This window comes from Pelobates fuscus, chromosome 8, assembly GCF_036172605.1.
Source record: "Pelobates fuscus isolate aPelFus1 chromosome 8, aPelFus1.pri, whole genome shotgun sequence".
Taxonomy (NCBI): domain Eukaryota; kingdom Metazoa; phylum Chordata; class Amphibia; order Anura; family Pelobatidae; genus Pelobates; species Pelobates fuscus.
The window spans coordinates 1,018,293-1,041,500 of NC_086324.1; the positions used below are offsets into that span (position 1 = coordinate 1,018,293).

The window sequence follows — 23,208 nt, forward strand, 5'->3', positions numbered from 1 at the left end:
ATAACTAATAGTTATCCTGTGTCTGTTCCTGCGCTATAACTAATAGTTATCCTGTGTCTGTTACTGCGCTATAACTAATAGTTATCCTGTGTCTGTTACTGCGCTATAACAAACAGTTATCCTGTGTCTGTTACTGCACTATAACTAATAGTTATCCTGTGTCTGTTACTGCGCTATAACTAATAGTTATCCTGTGTCTGTTACTGCGCTATAACTAATAGTTATCCTGTGTCTGTTACTGCGCTATAACTAATGGTTATCCTGTGTCTGTTACTGCGCTATAACTAATAGTTATCCTGTGTCTGTTACTGCGCTATAACTAATAGTTATCCTGTGTCTGTTACTGCGCTATAACTAATAGTTATCCTGTGTCTGTTACTGCGCTATAACTAATAGTTATCCTGTGTCTGTTACTGCGCTATAACTAATAGTTATCCTGTGTCTGTTACTGCGCTATAACTAATAGTTATCCTGTGTCTGTTACTGCACTATAACTAATAGTTATCCTGTGTCTGTTACTGCGCTATAACTAATAGTTATCCTGTGTCTGTTACTGCGCAATAACTAATAGTTATCCTGTGTCTGTTACTGCGCTATAACTAATAGTTATCCTGTGTCTGTTACTGCACTATAACTAATAGTTATCCTGTGTCTGTTACTGCACTATAACTAATAGTTATCCTGTGTCTGTTACTGCGCTATAACTAATGGTTATCCTGTGTCTGTTACTGCGCTATAACTAATAGTTATCCTATGTCTGTTACTGCGCTATAACTAATAGTTATCCTGTGTCTGTTACTGCGCTATAACTAATAGTTATCCTGTGTCTGTTACTGCGCTATAACTAATAGTTATCCTGTGTCTGTTACCGCACTATAACTAATAGTTAGAAACATAGAAACATAGAATGTGACGGCAGATAAGAACCATTCGGCCCATCTAGTCTGCCCAGTTTTCTAAATACTTTCATTAGTCCCTGGCATTATCTTATAGTTAGGATAGCCTTATGCCTATCCCACGCATGCTTAAACTCCTTTACTGTGTTAACCTCTACCACTTCAGCTGGAAGGCTATTCCATGCATCCACTACCCTCTCAGTAAAGTAATACTTCCTGATATTATTTTTAAACCTTTGTCCTTCTAATTTTACACTATGTCCTCTGGTTGTGGTAGTTTTTCTTCTTTTAAATATAGTCTCCTCTTTTAATGTGTTGATTCCCTTTATGTATTTAAATGTTTCTATCATATCCCCCCTGTCTCGTCTTTCCACCAAGCTATACATGTTAAGATCCTTTAACCTTTCCTGGTAAGTTTTATCCTGCAATCCATGAACCAGTTTAGTAGCCCTTCTTTGAACTCTCTCTAAGGTATCAATATCCTTCTGAAGATATGGTCTCCAGTACTGTGTACAGTACTCCAAGTGAGGTCTCACCAGTGTTCTGTACAATGGCATGAGCACTTCCCTCTTTCTACTGCTAATACCTCTCCCTATACAACCAAGCATTCTGCTAGCATTTCCTGCTGCTCTATTACATTGTCTGCCTACCTTTAAGTCCTCAGAAATAATGACCCCTAAATCCCTTTCCTCAGATGTTGAGGTTAGGACTCTATCAAATATTCTGTACTCTGCCCTTGGGTTTTTACGTCCAAGATGCATTATCTTGCACTTATCCACATTAAATGTCAGTTGCCACAACTCTGACCATTTTTCTAGTTTACCTAAATCATTTGCCATTTGGCTTATCCCTCCTGGAACATCAACCCTGTTACATATCTTAGTATCATCCACAAAAAGACACACCTTACCATCAAGACCTTCTGCAATATCACTAATAAAAATATTAAAGAGAATGGGTCCAAGTACAGATCCCTGAGGTACCCCACTGGTGACAAGCCCAAGCTTCGAATATACTCCATTGACTACAACCCTCTGTTGCCTGTCACTCAGCCACTGCCTTACCCATTCAACAATATTGGAATCCAAACTCAAAGATTGCAGTTTATTGATAAGCCTTCTATGTGCAACAGTGTCAAAAGCCTTACTGAAATCTAGGTAAGCAATGTCTACTGCACCACCCTGATCTATAATTTTAGTTACCCAATCAAAAAAATCAATAAGATTAGTTTGGCATGATCTCCCTGAAGTAAACCCATGTTGTCTCTGATCTTGAAATCCATGTGTTTTTAGATGTTCAACAATCCTATCCTTTAACATGGTTTCCATCACTTCCCCCACTACTGAAGTAAGGCTTACTAGCCTATAGTTGCCCGACTCCTCCCTATTACCTTTCTTGTGAATGGGCACAACATTCGCTAACTTCCAATCTTCTGGGACTACTCCTGTTAACAATGATTGGTTAAATAAATCCGTTAATAGTTTTCCTAGTACACCACTAGGCTCTTTTAATAGCTTTGGGTGTATTCCATCAGGTCCCATTGACTTATTTGTCTTTACTTTTGACAGTTGAAATAGAACCTCTTCCTCTGTAAACTCACGTGTAATAAATGACTCATTTATCCTTTTTTTAACAGAGGTCCCTTTCCTTCATTTTCAGCTGTAAATACCGAACAAAAATATTCATTGAGGCAGTCAGCTAGACCTTTATCCTCATCTACATACCTGCCTTCTTTTGTTTTTAATCTAACTAATCCTTGTTTTACTTTTCTTTTCTCATTTATGTATCTAAAAAAAGTTTTGTCCCCCTTTTTTACTGACTGTGCTATTTTCTCTTCTGTGTGTGATTTGGAAGCTCTTATAACTTGCTTAGCCTCTTTCTGCCTAATCTTATAGATCATTCTGTCTCCCTCACTCTGGGTTTTTTTATAATTACTAAATGCTAACTTTTTGTTTTTTACTATTTTGGCCACATCTGCGGAGTACCACAGTGGTTTCTTGAATTTTTTGCTTTTACTGACAAGCCTAATGCAATTTTCTGTTGCCTTCAGTAGTGCAGCTTTTAAATAATCCCATTTATTTTGGACTCCATTTAAGTTGCTCCAGTCTGATAATGACTCCTTTACACATATTCTAATTTTAGAAAAGTCTGTTTTTCTAAAGTCTAAAACTTTTGTTTTTGTGTGGTGTGACTCAGTCACTGTTCTTATATTAAACCACACTGACTGATGATCACTGGATCCTAAACTTTCACCTACAGTAATATCTGATACCAAATCTCCATTTGTTAACACTAAATCTAGTATGGCCTCTTTACGAGTTGGCTCCTCAACGACTTGTTTTAGAGACAATCCCAGTAGGGAGTTTAGAATTTGTGTGCTTCTAGCACAAGTAGCTATTTTTGTTTTCCAATTTACATCAGGAAGATTAAAGTCACCCATGGTGATACCTTCCCCCTTCATTGTCATTTTAGCTATTTCTTCAACTAGTAGATTAGTTATCCTGTGTCTGTTACTGCACTATAACTAATAGTTATCCTGTGTCTGTTACTGCACTATAACTAATAGTTATCCTGTGTCTGTTACTGTGCTATAACTAATAGTTATCCTGTGTCTGTTACTGCGCTATAACTAATAGTTATCCTGTGTCTGTTACTGCACTATAACTAATAGTTATCCTGTGTCTGTTACCGCACTATAACTAATAGTTATCCTGTGTCTGTTACTGCGCTATAACTAATAGTTATCCTGTGTCTGTTACTGCGCTATAACTAATAGTTATCCTGTGTCTGTTACTGCACTATAACTAATAGTTATCCTGTGTCTGTTACCGCACTATAACTAATAGTTATCCTGTGTCTGTTACTGCGCTATAACCAATAGTTATCCTGTGTCTGTTACTGTGCTATAACTAATAGTTATCCTGTGTCTGTTACTGCGCTATAACTAATAGTTATCCTGTGTCTGTTACTGCACTATAACTAATAGTTATCCTGTGTCTGTTACTGCGCTATAACTGGCAGTGAAAAACGGAATAGATACGTCTATAATTTATTATGTAGGGTAGAAGCCATTGTATCTGGTATGAAAGGTTTAATATTCATTAGTATATAAAGAAGTGGAAACCACCCAGAATACGTTAAGATCTATATATAAAAATAGAATGACCTGTATTGAGGTAAATCCTCCAAATATGCGCTCTGTATGAACAAATCAAATAGCTAACATAGCGTAAAATAGTTTCAATTAGGAATATAAGTAAATGTGGTGTAAATGCACTCACAAACAGATGGGAGGATCAAGCCTTTCACCCACTCAGGGGTACTGTGATGAATATAAGATGTAGGATGTAGTCTTCCAACCAGATATAAAAAATAAAGGAATCAAATATAGTGAAAGTACGTAGTCAAAATATATAACACGTTTTATTGGTCGCACTTACACTTGGGATGTATAAAACAGCATATCTCCAAATAATTATGGACCTCTCGATGATGTAAATCCAGAGTTTTCACAATGGGAGTCCAAAAGCAGTAATTAAAATGTAACAAAACATAAATTAAACAATAATAAATAAAAAAGTTCACAGGAAAATCAATCCAACGCGTTTCGTCTGTTAGGATTAATCCCTGAAGTCCAGCATTCTAACGGACGAAACGCGTTGGATTGTTACATCCCAAGTGTAAGTGCGACCAATAAAACGTGTTATATATTTTGACTACGTACATTCACTATATTTGATTCCTTTAATTTTTATATCTGGTTGGAAGACTACATCCTACATCTTATATTCATCACAGTACCCCTGAGTGGGTGAAAGGCTTGATCCTCCCATCTGTTTGTGAGTGCATTTACACCACATTTACTTATATTCCTAATTTAAACTATTTTACGCTATGTTAGCTATTTGATTTGTTTATACAGAGCGCATATTTGGAGGATTTACCTCAATACAGGTCATTCTATTTTTAGATATAGATCTTAACGTATTCTGGGTGGTTTCCACTTCTTTATATATATATGTGTATATTCTCTTAGGTGGCTGTGAAGTACACCTGGGATCACTTCCAGTTATACGGTTTTCACCTTTAGTGTTTATACTTTACTTTTGTTTTTTAATATTCATTAGTGACTCAAATGCCATGGATGCAATTCCTTTTTCTACTTACCAAAAAACATTGGGATATCTAGCTTATCTTCTCGATCCACTTTACGCTTTATCATGACAATATACACCGCGTAAAGCATTGCACCAGCCAGGGACCACAGAGAGCCTGCGAAACACAAGAGATGTTAGTATTCGAACCAGACATCAATTCCCCAAATCTTAAACCCATGACAGGCCAGGTAAAAGAATGTACTGTAACATTTCCAGATACAAGGAAACTCCCCCAATGTTGTACAGAGAGACATGTTTAAAATGATAGTCCCCAAAACATCTCAGCTATAATCATAAATCGACAGATATATAGACAGACCGATAGATTGCTGACCCAAAACTTACTATGAGATCGCACATGCTGATAACATAACATTTCTACCTGAACTTCGAAGTATATGATGCAACAGTAATATTTTGAGGATGTTTTCATGCAGAACGAAAGATTTGAAAAATGATTTGAAAGCTACGAACGTCTAAATGATGGATAGAGGCAGAAGCAGCACATTGTAATAAGTAGAAAGGAGGATCAATGGAAGGCAGTAAGTTGTGCTGATTTTTTCCTTATTTTCTTCATATATACACTGCTAAAAAAATAAAGGGAACACTTAAACAACACAATGTAACTCCAAGTCAATCACACTTCTGTGAAATCAAACTGTCCACTTAGGAAGCAACACTGAGTGACAATCAATTTCACATGCTGTTGTGCAAATGGGATAGAAATTATAGGCAGGTGGAAATTAAAGGCAATTAGCCAGACACCCCCAATAAAGGAGTGGTTCTGCAGGTGGTGAGCACAGACCCCTTCTCAGTTCCTATGCTTCATGGCTGAGGTTTTGGTCACTTTTGAATGCTGGCGGTGCCTTCACTCTAGTGGTAGCATGAGACGGAGTCTACAACCCACACAAGTGGCTCAGGTATTGCAGCTCACCCAGGATGGCATATCAATGAGAGCTGTGGCAAGAAGGTTTGCTGTGTCTGTCCAGAGCATGGAGGCGCTACCAGGAGACAGGCCAGTACATCAGGAGATGTGGAGGAGGCCGTAGGAGGGCAACAACCCAGCAGCAGGACCGCTACATCCGTCGCGGTATGAGCAAGGAGGAACAGGAGGAGCACTGCCAGAGCCCTGCAAAATGACCTCCAGCAGGCCACAAATGTGCATGTGTCTGCTCAAACGGTCAGAAACAGACTCCATGAGGGTGGTATGAGGGCCCGACTTCCACAGGTGGGGGTTGTGCTTACAGCCCAACACAGTGCAGGACATTTGGCATTTGCCAGAGAACACCAAGATTGGCAAATTCGCCACTGGTGCCCTGTGCTCTTCACAGATGAAAGCAGGTTCACACTGAGCACATGTGACAGATGTGACAGAGTCTGGAGACGCCGTGGAGAATGTTCTGCTGCCTGCAACATCCTCCAGCATGACCAGTTTGACAGTGGGTCAGTAATGGTGTGGGGTGGCATTTCTTTGGGGTGCCGCACAGCCCTCCATGTGCTCGCCAGAGGTAGCCTGACTGCCATTAGGTACCGAGATGAGATCTGCAGACCCCTTGTGAGACCATATGCTGATGCGGTTGGCCCTGGGTTCCTCCTAATGCAAGACAATGCTAGACCTCATGTGGCTGGAGTGTGTCAGCAGTTCCTGCAAGACGAAGGCATTGATGCTATGGACTGGCCCGCCCGTTCCCCAGACCTGAATCCAATTGAGCACATCATGTCTCGCTCCATCCACCAACGTCACGTTGCACCACAGACTGTCCAGGAGTTGGCAGATTCTTTAGTCCAGGTCTGGGAGGAGATCCCTCAGGAGACCATCCGCCACCTCATCAGGAGCATGCACAGGCATTGTAGGGAGGTCATACAGGCACGTGGAGGCCACACACACTACTGAGCCTCATTTTGACTTGTTTTAAGGACATTACATCAAACAATGTCCTGTAGTGTGTTTTTCCACTTTAATTTTGAGTGTGACTCCAAATCCAGACCTCCACGGGTTGAAAAATTTGATTTCCATTTTTTCAATTTTGTGTGATTTTGTTGTCAGCACATTGAACTATGTACAGAACAAAGTATTTCAGAAGAATATTAAATTCATTTAGATCTAGGATGTGTTATTTTTGTGTTCCCTTTATTTTTTTGAGCAGTTTATATATTTATTTATATTTACATTTGTCCAGTTGAGTGCTCCTTATTCTATTCTTGGCCATTATTGGTTTGATGAAATCTTAATGTGAAATTGCATGGCAGTTAAATTCACTTTATTTATTACCTTTTGAATTTTTTATAAATTCTGATTCTGATTTCTGATTTTATTTTTTTTCATTATTATTATTATTAATGTTCTCTCTGATGTCTATCTGATATTCTTTTATTTAATTTTTTCTCATCTATTTTCCTACTATTATTTTTTTTTTCTATTTTCTTCTCTTCTTTTTCATTTTTATGCCTGGCTTCAGTTGCATATATGCGCATATTCATTCCTGTTTGGTGGTTTTCCTGGGGATGCATGTGCATAGATTATTGGCCATTCATATTTGCATGTGCGTACGAACAACTAGTGCCGTTCATATGTTTGATCAGTTTTCTGTGATCTATTAATTTTTTGTATATCTACTTTCGGCCATAGGCATGCGCATATTGTTCTTCGTTCGGCAGATTACCTGCTAACTGTAGTTCGTATGACTTGTTTCTTGTTCTCGTGTGCATGTTTGTACAAGTATCTAGTGCCGCTCATGCATATTATCGTACGAACGTCCTTTGCCTGTCCTTTACTAATTATTATTTTATTAGACTGCGCTTAAGCGTTCCAAAGTACAGAAAATGCTTGTTTGCGTTCCACTTATCCGGAAATTAGTCTTTGTTGCTTCGGTTAGCGTTCTTTTTATTTTTTTTATTTGTTTCTTTTATTTTTCTCATTAAGAGCTGTAAATTATTTTGTCTCCCTACTCTGACACACAGAGGTAAGTCATGGAATGTTGCTTTTATAGATATTTTTGTGATTTGTATGATTTATGTTAATTACTTGTGTTAATGATATTTACTTAAAAATAGAAAATGAATCCAGGCACTCCAAATGAATTCCAAGAGAAAGGCGATTTATTGGAACCAGCAGCTACAAAGCGACGTTTCAACCCCTAAGGGTCTTTATCATTTATTTAGGGGTTGAAACGTCGTTTTGTAGCTGCTGGTTCCAATAAATCGCCTTTCTCTTGGAATTCATTTGGAGTGCCTGGATTCATTTTCTATTTTTACTATTATATTTGGTCCATTTTGGTACTGGGACATATCCAGTTAAGCACCCTGGATTCCTTGGCAAGGGGTGGAGTGCACTTCCAACAATTTTCTACATTTATCTGAATGATATTTACTTAAGCGAATTATTGTTTGACCTTTTTAAGCACCGATTGCTATATATATATATACACACACTCATGTTTGCTTTTTGGCGTTTGCTTGACAAAGATCTCATTGGTAGGTCTCTTTTTTGTTTCATTAAAACTGCCTGCGGCTTTAACACCTTGAGTGCCTGAGAATTTCTTTAATTGAATTGACGTTGTGGGATGTCTGGTCCTGCTCCGGAGCACCGGGTGGCTGCTGGAATTGAGTGCGGCTCCTACCAACGCTCTTCGTAAGGTGAGCAGTATTCATCTGATATGTAAGATTATTTGGTTCCTGATAAACCACACTAGCAATTTCTGTGCTTTATTTTGAGCCTAACATAAAGCATTAAGAAGAGGGAAAGGTGTTACCGTAACACACCAAAGTGATTGTGATTTGAGCCAGTCCCTGCATTTGGCTCTATTTTTGTGAGTTTGTTTGTTTATATTTTTTTACCACGTATTATTATTGTACAAACTACACCATTAGATTTATTCTCCTTTATCTCCCCTATGTTCAATATTGGACTGGTTTTTACTTCAGTTCTATACTAGGGATAAGTGTGTTTTAATTAGCGCTCCACTTAGGAGATTTGTGCTGGATTCCACCTTCCAACCTCCTTACTGCACTGCATTTATAAATTCGTAAATAGGAGGGATTTCCCCATCAGTGTGGTAGCTGCTAAATGATTGACATTTCGGGTTCTTGTTTAAGCACACAGAACCCCTTTATAATGCTATTATAGAGTAATTACCTATGGTGTCTTTATCTAGGGATTTCTCAGATCCAGACAAAGTGACTAGCACAACACCGCCAATGCTGGGAGGAAAAGAGAACAATATATTAAAAATATAAAACAAACAGAAATAGAGAAATTAATCAGCAAAAAAAAAAAAAAGAGAGCAAAGTGTAACAAAATACAAAATAATAACCTTTATTGCATATATTAAAAAAAAAAAAAAGGCTGTAATAGCTTCCAAAGTATTAACTAATATGCACCACAAATAATGCACAATTAGTATGTATGTATGTATACTTATCACGATGATTAGTACCCCAAGTGATTCACTAGGGACAGAGATAAAATGAGCCGCAGTCTACTAAGTAAATTGCCCAAAAATATAGTGAACAAGTTCCCAGCTACAGATTGACCCTTGGTGAGCCAACTAGGGGATGACACATAGTGAGAAGTACACGTGTATATCAATGTTTTACTCTTTGTATTCGTTATTACTTGATATTACGTTGGAGACTATTACAGCCTTTTTTATAAATACAGGTAATAAAGGGGATCATTTTTCTTTCCTTTCTTAATGCGGATTAAATTGCTCATTTTGAAGGGCTCAAACCCCATGGTTGAGTGGACAACCGAAGTAGACTCCAGGAACTATTTTTCTTTATTTTTTGTTATTGCTTAAATAGAAATACCGATTTTATTCAAGCCAGTGGGCAAATTGCAAGGGCTAAAGGGCAGCCAGGACTAAAGAATAGGGAATCCTTTCTAACACACCTCAGAACCACAGCCAGCAACTTGGAAAGAGTGAAACGATCGCCACTGTTACTGGGAAACACAGACGCCAAAATCAAGGTGAACAAACCTAAAAGGAAATGAAAGAGAAATCTCAGTGTTATAAAGTGGCCACTGTGAACAAGCATTAACTATCCAATGAAATGAGTTCCACTACATAAACTGGCAGAGAAACGTGGGGTGCCAATATCAAAGCAATGAATCTGAGCCGGTCTAACATGGCCCCAGGGCTTGCGGTCAATAAAAATGACTGAATCAATGGAGTGCCACTCTATAGAGTGAGCAAGCACTGGCTGTAATGTCACCCCGGGGTGGATAGATTGCCACTTTATATCCAGGACTGAATCAGATTTCTAGCGCTAGTTAAGTGTTTGAATAAGTCTGCATACTACGATGGTACCTAAAAACTTAATCTACCCATTTTGTACACCGTGAACATTGAACTTCGATCTCCTGTTCCCAGACAGATAATAAATCGCAATCTGGCAAATGTAGGTTTTAAAGTGATTCACTTACCAGATGTGGAGGAAATGACGTTTACTATGGCAACTTGTGTTTCAGAAAGAGCCTCTTGATAAGAGTAGTTTGCTAAGAACCACTGAAAGAGAGCAAATGGCAGTCAATCAGAGTATGATCGGACAGGAATGGATTCCCAGCAAACAGGAAGAGAGGAATGCATGGACACTTCCTGCATTCTGCCTTGGGATCCAGAGGAGTTCTAAAAAAGCAAACATCATATAAATATTAAAAGAGCAAACTCAACCCTCAAACAGGAACAGGTGATTCTCATAGCTAGTTATAAGTTACACGTTCCACATACCATACTTTTTAAATCCAACCTCAGATTTGAATTTTTAAATTGCATGTGCTATTTGCATTGAATGCCAGATTGTGCCATAAAAGCCCCATGAATCACTGTGCTTGGCACACTGGAAATCCGCTGGGTTATTTCGGGAGGATGGCTGCAGGAATATTAACATTTAATATTGCTTCTCACCAACAGGCAGGCATCGTCTTCTATCCAGAGACCACCCTAGCTTTCTAGGACTGGAACTCTGGGCCTGAAAGGTTAGACTTTATCCTAGTCTTGTTCCAGCATATCACAGAAAAAGCAACGTTTCAGAGACCTGCTAAAGACACAGCCTTTCTGTGATTGGTGGGATAAAGCTTGTTTAAATCCTACTGCATGTCTGTGGAGGCTGTTAAATTACTACTTACAAAAGAAACTGAAAGGAGGTATCACAGTAAAAAGGAAAACTAGACAGAATGTTTGTCAGACAAAGCACACTTCGGAGGATAGGCTAAGGGGAGGACTTGGGCAGCACAGAGTCGTCACTCGTCGTCAGTGTACAAATTGTGCCCAGTATGTATTTACACTAGCCAGCCTGACCACTAATTGCATTGCCACAAATGAAGTTACACTAAAAATGGAGTATTCTCCAGCAGCTAAAACATCAAAGTTTAGGGTACAAATCTGCTACAGTATATGTCAGTGCTATTGGTTAAAACAACGTATCCACTGCTGTAATCGCGATAACTAATCCACTTAAGAGCAATGTTGCAGCATAGGGTTACACTCATTTATTTTGTAAATCGTTACTGCTCCCCTCTGTGGTTACCTGAGTAGTCAGTAAGAAGGGAGTGCTTGCGGTGAGACCCTCACTTCATCGGTTTCTCACAAATGAAAGACCTTGCTGTGAAACCCTCGAGACTTTCAGAAAACAATAGTTAAAGGAGTGCTATAGGGTTAGGAACACAAACATGTATTCCTGTCCCTATAGGGTTAAACCACCATTTATGAGGCTTGATCCCCCTTATCCCCCTATAAAAGTTTAACACTCACGTTATTTCCAGCGCCGCTCGGGTCCGCCAGCGCTGACTCCGTCCCCGTTGTGACATCATCAAAGTGTCAGATTTTTAGCCAATCCGATGCTTTCCCATAGGCTAAAAATTGGCACAGGGCGGGGCCAAATGCCATTTTGGCCAATCAGGACCTCCTCATAGAGATACATTGAATCAATGCATCTCTATGAGGAAAATTCAGCGTCTCCATGCAGAGCGTGGAGACACTGAACGACAGGGCTGCCTACTATGCAGCACTGACCCAGGAAGCACCTCCAGGGGAAATCTGAGGAGTGACCACTTGGAGGTGTCCCTAGGAGCAATGTAAACACTGCGTTTTCTCAGAAAATACAGTGTTTGCATGAAAATGATTATACTCACCAGAATACATTAAGCTGTATACCGTACATTAAGCTGTATACCGTACATTAAGCTGTATACCGTACATTAAGCTGTATACCGTACATTAAGCAGTATACCGTACATTAAGCTGTTTATTATACATTAAGCTGTATACTGTACATTAAGCTGTATATTACATTATGCTGTATACCATACAGTAAGCTGTATACTATACATGAAGCTGTATACTATACATGAAGCTGTATACTATACATGAAGCTGTATACTATACATGAAGCTGTATACTATACATGAAGCTGTATACTATACATGAAGCTGTATACTATACATGAAGCTGTATACTATACATGAAGCTGTATACTATACATGAAGCTGTATACTATACATGAAGCTGTATACTATACATGAAGCTGTATACTATACATGAAGCTGTATACTATACATGAAGCTGTATACTATACATGAAGCTGTATACTATACATGAAGCTGTATACTATACATGAAGCTGTATACTATACATGAAGCTGTATACTATACATGAAGCTGTATATTGTACATGAAGCTGTATACCATACATGAAGCTGTATACCATACATGAAGCTGTATACCATACATGAAGCTGTATACCATACATGAAGCTGTATACCATACATGAAGCTGTATACCGTACATTAAGCTGTATACCGTACATTAAGCTGTATACCGTACATTAAGCTGTATACCGTACATTAAGCTGTATACCGTACATTAAGCTGTATACCGTACATTAAGCTGTATACCGTACATTAAGCTGTATACCGTACATTAAGCTGTATATTGTACATTAAGCTGTATATTGTACATTAAGCTGTATATTATATATTAAGCTGTATACCGTACATTAAGCTGTATGCCGTACATTAAGCTGTATATTGTACATTAAGCTGTATACCGTACATTAAGCTGTATATTATACATTAAGCTGCATATTGTACATTAAGCTGTATACCGTACATTAAGCTGTATGCCGTACATTAAGCTGTATACTGTACATTAAGCTGTATACTGTACATTAAGCTGTATACCGTACATTAAGCTGCATATTTTACATTAAGCTGCATATTGTACATTAAGCTGTATACCGTACATTAAGCTGCATATTGTACATTAAGCTGTATACCGTACATTAAGCTGTATATTGTACATTAAGCTGTATACCGTACATTAAGCTGTATACCGTACATTAAGCTGTATACTGTACATTAAGCTGTATACCGTACATTAAGCTGCATATTGTACATTTAGCTGTATACCGTACATTAAGCTGTATACCGTACATTAATCTGCATATCGTACATTAAGCTGTATACCGTACATTAAGCTGCATATTGTACATTAAGCTGTATATTGTACATTACGCTGTATACAGTACATTAAGCTGTATACCGTACATTAAGCTGCATATTGTACATTAAGCTGTATGCCGTACATTAAGCTGTATGCCGTACATTAAGCTGTATGCCGTACATTAAGCTGTATACTGTACATTAAGCTGTATACTGTACATTAAGCTGTATACTGTACATTAAGCTGTATATTGTACATTAAGCTGTATACCGTACATTAAGCTGCATATTTTACATTAAGCTGCATATTTTACATTAAGCTGCATATTGTACATTAAGCTGTATACCGTACTTTAAGCTGCATATTGTACTTTAAGCTGTATACCGTACATTAAGCTGTATATTGTACATTAAGCTGTATACCGTACATTAAGCTGTATACCGTACATTAAGCTGTATACTGTACATTAAGCTGTATACCGTACATTAAGCTGCATATTGTACATTAAGCTGTATACCGTACATTAAGCTGTATACCGTACATTAATCTGCATATCGTACATTAAGCTGCATATTGTACATTAAGCTGCATATTGTACATTACGCTGTATACAGTACATTAAGCTGTATACCGTACATTAAGCTGCATATTGTACATTAAGCTGTATACCGTACATTAAGCTGTATATTATACATTAAGCTGTATACCGTACATTAAGCTGTATATTGTACATTAAGCTGTATACCGTACATTAAGCGGTATACCATACTGTAGCGGAGCGGAAATATTAAATCCCACGATCTCCGCTAGTAGTAAAGGTAATCTACAGTCAGCGCTGAAAAGTAAGACAATATCCCAAATCCCCCGTAACCGGACGAAACACAGTTCTGGGAGTCAACTGAGGTCTTTATTCACAGCTTCCAGTATTTATGCAAGTCCCCATGCAAGGGGTTTCCTTACTGACATAGCAGGGGTGATACAGTAGGGGACTACATGGGGGACTTAACATTTGGAGAATTTCTCCCATCAGGCACTGCTGCACGAGAGGGATACTCACACTGGAATATACCGTTAAGTGGATTATCCCTCCGTGCAGCAGAACTGGCATTTTACATTTAAATTCACCACTTGTACAATATTCATGTTATTCTGACGAACGGACGTTCGGTAGATAGCTGGGGTCTGAGTGCACCTTTCGTGAGAGTACCGCTCAGATCCCAGCTAAAACAACCGAACCCCGCACGAAATACACTTTATTATTAAGGTCGTTGAAGGTACCGAACACCGATGGGGAACCACAATAGGAGAAGACCGGAGCTCCCGAACGGCCTGGAAGTACAGCGGTGTTCGTGCCGTTGAGTAGCCGTTTTCAGTTCCAGGCGCTCGACGACAAAACACCGCTGGGGAGACAAAGGATCCAAGATGGCCGACCGCCGCGTGGTCGGTAGTCGAACGACGGCCACCCAGGAAAGCACTCAACTACCGATTGCAACAATGTTGCAATCTGGTAATTGGTGGCACACGACCATCAGTGTGTGGGCTTGGGTTCGGTACTTAGTTCGTTTCACGAACAGCCGGTAAAGTTGCTGTTCGTGAAACAACCATGTAAATGCTAGCGGCTTTTGGCTGCTAGCATACGAATGCTATAGGGATTACAGGCAATCTTACAGTTCAATACAGAATGCAAAGTACATTCAAACAGAATAGGGCCGCAGTGTTTAGGACAACCTTTAGAGACACAGTTCTATAGTCTGAAGTGGCTAGGTTTGCCACACATACATTAAGCGGTATACTGTACATTAAGCTGTAGTTGCTCTGGTAAATATAGTGTCCCTTTAACAATTTAATGGATAATTCCCTGAGAGGGATTCGGTGTATTTAGTAATATTCTTTGTAATGTGTAGTTTTTAAAGAATTTTGTGTATTTTAGAACACACTTTTTTTTTACAAATAAATAGTTTGCTAAAAAAAAAAAACACAATTCATTAAGAACTACATTAAATTACAAGCCTTGCTGTGAATCCCCTGAGTTTTTTAATTTAAAAAAGCAATTTAGTGGATAACCCTTGAACAGAGAATGAATGTATGTAGTTATGGCTTTTATTAGATTAAATTAACTGAGAATCCCAAATTTTATTTACAAAAAAAATCTCTCTTTATTCTCAGAAACAGAGAACATTTTTGTTTTTGAAACTTCAAAATGATCGCATAGAACTTTAATATTTAACAATTCTCCAAGCCAATCAGAACGTCCCACAAAATGCCCCATAATAATAATAATAATAATAACTATATGTAATAAAAAGCCTCCTCTTTCTTATTGCCTTGTCCCAGTAATGAAGTGAATACTGTGATGTATCACGGATTCCCCTTTACCCTGGTAATTACTGGATCTGCTCCTTCTTACCCCTGCTAAATTTTTATGCTTATTCCTTTATTTCGAATTATTCCTGGCATCACTTTGACACTTTATGTTCCTTAGCACTCAGTGGGTGCCGTTTACCCGCTCATTACCTTTTTCCCCTGCCAGGATCTCAATTGGGGTCGGTTGTGTCCCCACCGCCGATTCCTTGCTACTTCGCTCCTCTTCCCTGCCTGCACGCCGGGAACCCGTGGCAAGCAAATGCATCCATGCTGAATGTACCGTCGCAAATGCGCACTTTTTGGAAGTGTCCTGCGCTTGCAAGGCTTGAATCATCAGAAGCAATCCTCAAAGTCAACGACCTTATGGGTAAGTCAAATATTCACCCTTCTTCCCATGCAAATGTAGGAGGCAGACTTATGCTTATTTTATAGCATATACAGGTCTTTGACCACAGATGCATGGATTCTTCAGACTGTGATGGGATACCGCATAGAGAAACGATCCCGATCCATACCAATGCCCCATATGCAATCCAATTCTCTGAACAAAACAAAAGTCTTCTATTTTTATTGGTTTTCATTGTTTTTATTCCATAAACACAATGACATTCTTAGCACATGTAACAATCTCCACAGTATGCAACATTAACAAATATTAAGCAATGAGTTTCTTCTAGTGCTATCTTAACAATGCCTTTAATCTATTATTAGAAGTAATTGGGAAACGGAATACAGTCAGATTCAGTTTGCAGGGGCATTATGGTCAAAAAAGAGCTCTACCAAATGCGTTCATTGGAGAGAGTGACTTTATCTATCCAATATGCTATTTAGATTTATCTTGTGGATTAGCTAATCCTTTTTCCATCTTTAACTGAAACAGTACTTGTTGTTTTATTTAAAAAAACTGTTGGCTGGGCAGTATTTCTGGTTTCCAGTATCTGGCAACAAGATTTTTTGCTGCCACCAATTTATGTATAAGGAACATTTCCAGACTTTTATTGGCATTAATTAGTTCCAAATGCAATAAAACTATTTCAGGGCTAAAAGGTAAGTCTACATCTGTAATACTTTCAATCTATGCATGTACATTCTGTATGAAATCCCCTCCACCGGCCTTCCATCTCCACCACCCACCAGAAACATTCTGCTCCATTTTGGCCAAACCAAATAGAGTCTATTACTAATTTTAAATTGTAATTCTGTTAAATACAAACACTTTATAGTTTTTAAAACTAAGTTCCATGCATAAGTCCATTCTGCTCCTGAAATTTTGTTATTTAAATCTTTTTCCCATTTTTTAAGTGCTGTAAATATGTGAGGTGGTTCAGACATTCTCAGCATATTAGCACATTGTAACGGCACCCCAAGGCATAAAAGGGGTTAACAGCCGTTTAGCAGATCTTCCCCTTCCAGAGACACAGGCACAGCTACTGCAGAACCCCAAACTCCCGAACAGGATACCAAGTAGCACTCCAAACTCCCGAACTGGAACCTCACGAATAGCTGCTAGCAAACGAACAGGAAAAGCTCCCAAGCGGCTTACACTCCTGGCAATCAGTCTCTAACAGCATACAGTAAATCCAGACAGAGAAATACAGTTTTTCCACATTATTCATAACTTTAAAAGCATGCATCACATTCACATAAAACTTACATTTTCAGAATCAGCATACTGCAAATACAAACATACAAATTATACGAATGGGCTCCATGGCATAGCTATATGGGGTATCACCGCTCAAACAGGGCAAGCACCGAATGACCCGGCTTTCATGTCTTTGCAGGGGAAAATGAACCGTTTCAACATGGGGCCATAGTCTAAAGGCAGCAGGCGGGTAACCAGGCTCCTCCAATGCACAGTGGCGAGATTGGTCTCGTCACACACATTTTAAAAGGTTTTTCGTCTCATAGTCTGTTTTCCTACATTCCTCATACATTTCATGATTTTCTGCAGGGCAAAAAGATTTAAAACATTTTTTTGATCCTTATAAAATTAAATTGCTCAGGGAATGGTAAAGAAATATCATGATCCTAGGACCTACCATTACATCTGCAATTTTCTCAACACCCGCATTGATCCAACAGTCTAATTTTAGATCTTTAATATTATGCAAGAATTTTAAAAGGTAAGGCTTTAATTATATATTTTTGTAATTTTCATATCGTTTATCTTTAGCCACACTGTGAGAATAGAATTCACCACAACTACTTCCAGAACTCAATTTGAGAAGGTAAGAGTTAGACTCTTGCACGGACCAAAACAATTTTAACATTTCAATTTATTCCGTAAGAGCCTTTTCAACCTCATACCACCGTTCTTTCTTAGATCAAGGCATTTGTGTAATAATTAGGGATGCACCGAAATGAAAAGTCTGGGCCGAAACCGAAAATTCAGAATGTCCAGCTCTCTGTGCTGGTGATTGCGTGCAATCCGTGCAAGCAATGGAAAGCGATCTTTGTTCATGCGCCAGTAGTTAAGGGGATTGTTGCTTCTGACGATGGGTAGTTCAGCGAGGTAAATCTACAGCTGTTTTGTAGCTGCAGTTGTGGCACTGCTGTGGATCGGTGTGCTGCTTTCCTGTAGAATCTCGTCAAACATGTCAGAAAGCGAGAGAATGTGCTCCCCATCACTTGTGCGTTTCTCTGGCACACTTTGTTCTGTGCTGCATATCAAGTCTCCTTCACCAGATGCTTCCATCACCTCCACCTTTCAAATATTACCTGTGCTGTGCGCTACAGCAGAAAGGCAGCGGGAGATTAGAGAGGTCAATGCGTGGCTGAAGTCTTGGTGCAGGAAAGAGGATTTTGGGTTTTTAGAGCACTGGGCCGAATTTGCGCTTGGGTACAACCTGTATAGTCGTGATGGATTGCACCTAAACGGAAGAGGGTCTGCTGTGCTGGGGGATAGGATGGCTAGAAGGTTGGAGGAGATTTTAAACTAGTGGTAGGGGGGAGGGTCAAAGCAATCTAGAAAATGGAGATAGGATGGAAGGGAAATGGGCTTTAGCTCAGAACGAAGGGGGTGGAGATGTGGGGAGGGGGAAGCTCCGAACAGAGGAGGTATGTAATAGTGATAATTCACAAAAAGTACAAGTGACTCATGGTAATATTAAATGTATGCTTACTAATGCAAGGAGCCTATATAACAAAATGGGGGAACTAGAGGCAATAGCATACACTAAACAATACGATATAATAGGCATAACAGAAACATGGTGGGATGAGACACATGACTGGGCAGTTAATTTAAATGGGTACACATTATTTAGGAAGGATAGGAAAAACAGGCAGGGTGGTGGGGTATGTTTGTATGTCAGCCATGAGTTAAAGTCAAATCTTAGGCATGTGGAGTGTGACGAGGAAAATGTGGAGGCTTTATGGGTAGATATCTGCTTGGTGCAAACAAAGGGAAATGCGTTATTGGTTGGGATATGTTATAAACCACCTAATGTTAATATTATTGAGGAAGAACTGCTGTTAGAGCAAATTGGGAAAGCTGCAAATCGGGGTAACACGTTAATTATTGGAGATTTTAATTACCCGGACATAAATTGGGATAGAGGGACTAGTACTTCAGCAAGGGGAATCGGGTTTTTGAATGTGTTAAATTACACCTTTATGTCACAACTGGTACAAGGACCAACTAGAAAGGATGCTTGTCTGGGTCTCGTTATAACAAACAATGTTAATCTTTTAACCAACATTCAAGTAGGGGAGCATTTGGGAAATAGTGATCACAATATGGTAACTTTTAAATAAACTCAAAAAAGCATAAGCACGTGGGGTATATTAAAACATATAATTTAAAAAAAGCCAATTTCAATAAGATTAGGGCAGCTCTACAACATATCGATCGGCATAAACTCCTTAGTGATAAAACCACTGAGGATAAATGGAAACTATTCAAACAAATATTAGAAAGGTACAATTCTCAGTATGTACCATTGGGTAATAAATATAAAAAAATCTAATTAAAACCAATGTGGCTTAGTAGAGAAGTAAAACAAGAGATTAAAAATAAGAAAAGGGCATTTAAAGCATTTAAATCGGTCAAATCAGAGGCATCCTATATAAGAAATAAGGAAGACAATAATACTTGCAAAAAGGCAATCAAAGTGGCTAAACAAGAAAAAGAGAAATTGATCGCCAAAGAATGCAAAACCAACCCCCAGCATTTTTTCCAAGTACATCAATTCTAAAAACAAAAAAAACAAAAAAAAATTAAAAAGTGTAGGTTCACTGGAAACAGAGATGGGTCTGTTAGTTAATGAAGACCAGGAAAAGGCAGACATTTTAAATAACTTTTTCTTTAGTATATATTAATGAGGATCCTATGGCAAGAGATAAGCAAATGATTGCTGCAACAAACTTGCAGATAACTTGTGATTAGATAACTCGAGACAAGGTGCTAAAGCAATTAAAGAAAATTAATGTAAATAAAGCTCCGGGGCCTGACGGTATCCACCCACGAGTACTTAAGGAGCTAAGTGGGAAAATAAGTGAACCTCTGTATTAAATTTTTCAAGATTCTTTTGTTTCAGGTATTGTACCGGAGGATTGGAGGAAGGCAGATGTTGTTCCTATATTTAAAAAAGGGTTCGAAATCCTTGCCAAGAAATTATAGACCTGTGAGCTTAACTTCTGTGACTGGGAAATTATTTGAACGGCTATTAATGGATAATATTCAGGAATTCATTGGGAAGAACTGTTTTATTAGCAATAATCAGCATGGTTTTATGAAACATAGGTTATGTCAAACTAACCTAATTGCATTCTACGAAGAAGTAGAAGTATAGAACAGGGTGTTGCAGTGGATGTGATCTACTTGGATTTTGCCAAGGCATTTGATACGGTTCCTCACAATAGGTTAGTCTTCAAACTAAAAGAAATTGGTCCAGATGAATATTCTTGTTCTTGGGTAGAACACTGGCTTAAGGATAGAGTACAACGAGTTGTCATTAATGGTAAATTTTCAAGCTGGACAAAAGTGTTAAGTGGTGTCCCTCAGGGTTCTGTTTTGGGACCGCTTCTATTTCACATATTATTATGATATTTATAGAGCGCCGTCAGATTCCGCAGCGCTTTACAATGGGTGGACGAACAGACATGTAGTTGTAACCAGACAAGTTGGACACACAGGAACAGAGGGGGTTGAGGGCCCTGCTCAATGAGCTTACATGCTAGAGGGAGTGGGGTAAAATGACACAAAAAGGTAAGGATATTAGACTAGTGACAGTTGCAGAAGAGGAATCAGTTGGGAGCTATTAACGGTTGAATTGATACGCTTTTATGAAGAAGTGGGTTTTTAATGATTTTTTGAAGGAGTGGAGACTGGGTGAGCATCTAACGGAGGAGGGAAGCGGGTCCACAGGAATGGTGCAGCCATCGAGAAATCTTGAAGGCGAGCATCAGAGGTGGGAGTACGGACAGAAGATAGACGTAAGTCTTCAGCAGATCGTAAGGGTCTAGACGGGACATACTTGTGTATAAGGGAGGATAGATAGGTGGGAGCAGCATTATGTAGAGATTTGAAAGCAAGAACCAGAATTTTAAATTGAGCTCTATATTTTATAGGAAGCCAATGTAGGGACTGACAGAAGGGTGAGGCATGGGAGGTGCGGGTGGACAGGAAGATGAGCCTCGCCGCCGCATTCATTATGGACTGTAACGGCGCAAGTCGGGAGCACGTAAGACCACTGAGAAGCAGATTACAGTAGTCAAGGCGAGAAAGGACAGTGGAATGGACCAACACCTTAGTCGCATCTGGCGTTAAGTAGGGGCGGATGCGCGCAATGTTTTTGAGATGGAAATGACAGGATTTGGCGATAGAGTGAACATGAGGCTTGAAGGAGAGGTCGGAGTCAAAGAGAACACCTAGGCAGCAAGCCTGCGTGGTGGTGCTGATGGTAGCACCGTTGACTTGGAGGGAGACAGACACATCAGTAACAACACTTGAGGGAGGAAAGACCAGAATTTCAGTTTTGGTCAAGTTTAGTTTAAGGAAGTGGGCAGCCATCCAGTTAGAAACAGCAGAGAGGCAATCAGAGACACTAGTCAAGAGGGACGGGGAGAGATCAGGAGAGGACAGGTAGATTTGCGTGTCATCTGCATAGAAATGATATTGGAAGCCAAAAGAGCTAATGAGTTTACCAAGGGAGGCAGTATAGATGGAGAACAGTAGGGGACCAAGGACTGAACCTTGAGGGACACCAACAGAGAGGAGTTGGGGAGAAGAAGCAGAGCCAGAAAAAGAAACACTGAAAGAGCGCTGGGAGAGGTAGGAGGAGCACCAGGAGAGAGCAATATCTTGTAACCGATATTGCGGAGGATGAGAAGAAGCTGTGGATGATCAACAGTGTCAAAAGCCGCAGACAGGTCAAGGAGAATTAGGATAGAGTAGTGACCACGAGATTTTGCAGCGAGTAGATCATTGGATAATTTGGTCAGTGCCGTTTCCACAGAGTGCTTAGAGCGGAAACCAGACTGAAGCGGGTCTAGCAGAGAGTTGGACTCAAGGAAGTCTGTCAATCTCGCATACACAATTTTTTCAAGGATCTTGGATGCAAAAGGCAGTAGCGACATAGGACGATAGTTGGATGGGGAGTTAGGGTAAAGATTGGGCTTCTTTAGAATTGGGGTTACAGTTGCATGTTTGAAGGGCAATGGAAATATACCAGAGGAGAGAGCGAGATTGAGAATTTTAGTGAGAGGTGGAGAAAGAAGAAGACAGAGTACGGATGAGATGCGAGGGAATTGGATCTAGGGAGCATTTATAAATGATCATTTATAAATGATCTTGAAATGGGCATTGAAAGCCATGTATCAGTGTTTGCAGATGACACAAAACGTTGTAATGTAATAAAATGTGAGCAAGATATTGCCTTGCTGCAGAAGGATTTGGATAGATTGGGGGACTGGGCACTAAAATGGCAGATGAAATTTGACGTAGAGAAATGCAAAGTTATGCACTTTGGGTTTAAGAATGCACAAGCAATTTACACCCTAAATGGTAGTGAATTAGGGATAACAACACACGAGAAGGATTTGGGAATTGTTATAGACAACAAATTGGGTAGCAATATGCAATGTCAATCTGCCGTTGGTAAGGCCAGAAAGGTTTTGTCATGTATAAATAGGGGCATAAATTCTCGGGATGAATAATATGGCACTAGAAAAAGACGAGCTACAAAATTGATAAAAGGAATGGAGCATATTAGTTATGAAGAAAGGTTAAAAAATGTAAATCTCTTTAGTTTGGAAAAACCGCGCCTGAGAGGGGATATGATAACATTATACAAATATATTCGGGGCCAGTACAAACCATTATCTGGAAATCTATTCATAAACAGGG

The 23,208-nt window shown here is 39.2% G+C and overlaps 1 protein-coding gene across 8 annotated transcripts in view; it reads right to left on the minus strand.

Annotated features, from left to right (window-relative positions):
• Positions 1-23,208, minus strand: part of SLC35F5 (solute carrier family 35 member F5) — an 86,744-nt gene that overhangs the window by 23,397 nt on the left and 40,139 nt on the right. For all 8 annotated transcript variants that reach the window (XM_063429134.1, XM_063429139.1, XM_063429138.1 and 5 more), the window contains 4 exons: positions 10,479-10,560; positions 9,945-10,032; positions 9,189-9,253; positions 5,064-5,168 (listed from right to left, as the gene is read on the minus strand). In XM_063429134.1, coding sequence (XP_063285204.1) covers positions 5,064-5,168; positions 9,189-9,253; positions 9,945-10,032; positions 10,479-10,560 — 340 coding nt within the window. The remainder of the gene's footprint in view (positions 1-5,063; positions 5,169-9,188; positions 9,254-9,944; positions 10,033-10,478; positions 10,561-23,208) is intronic.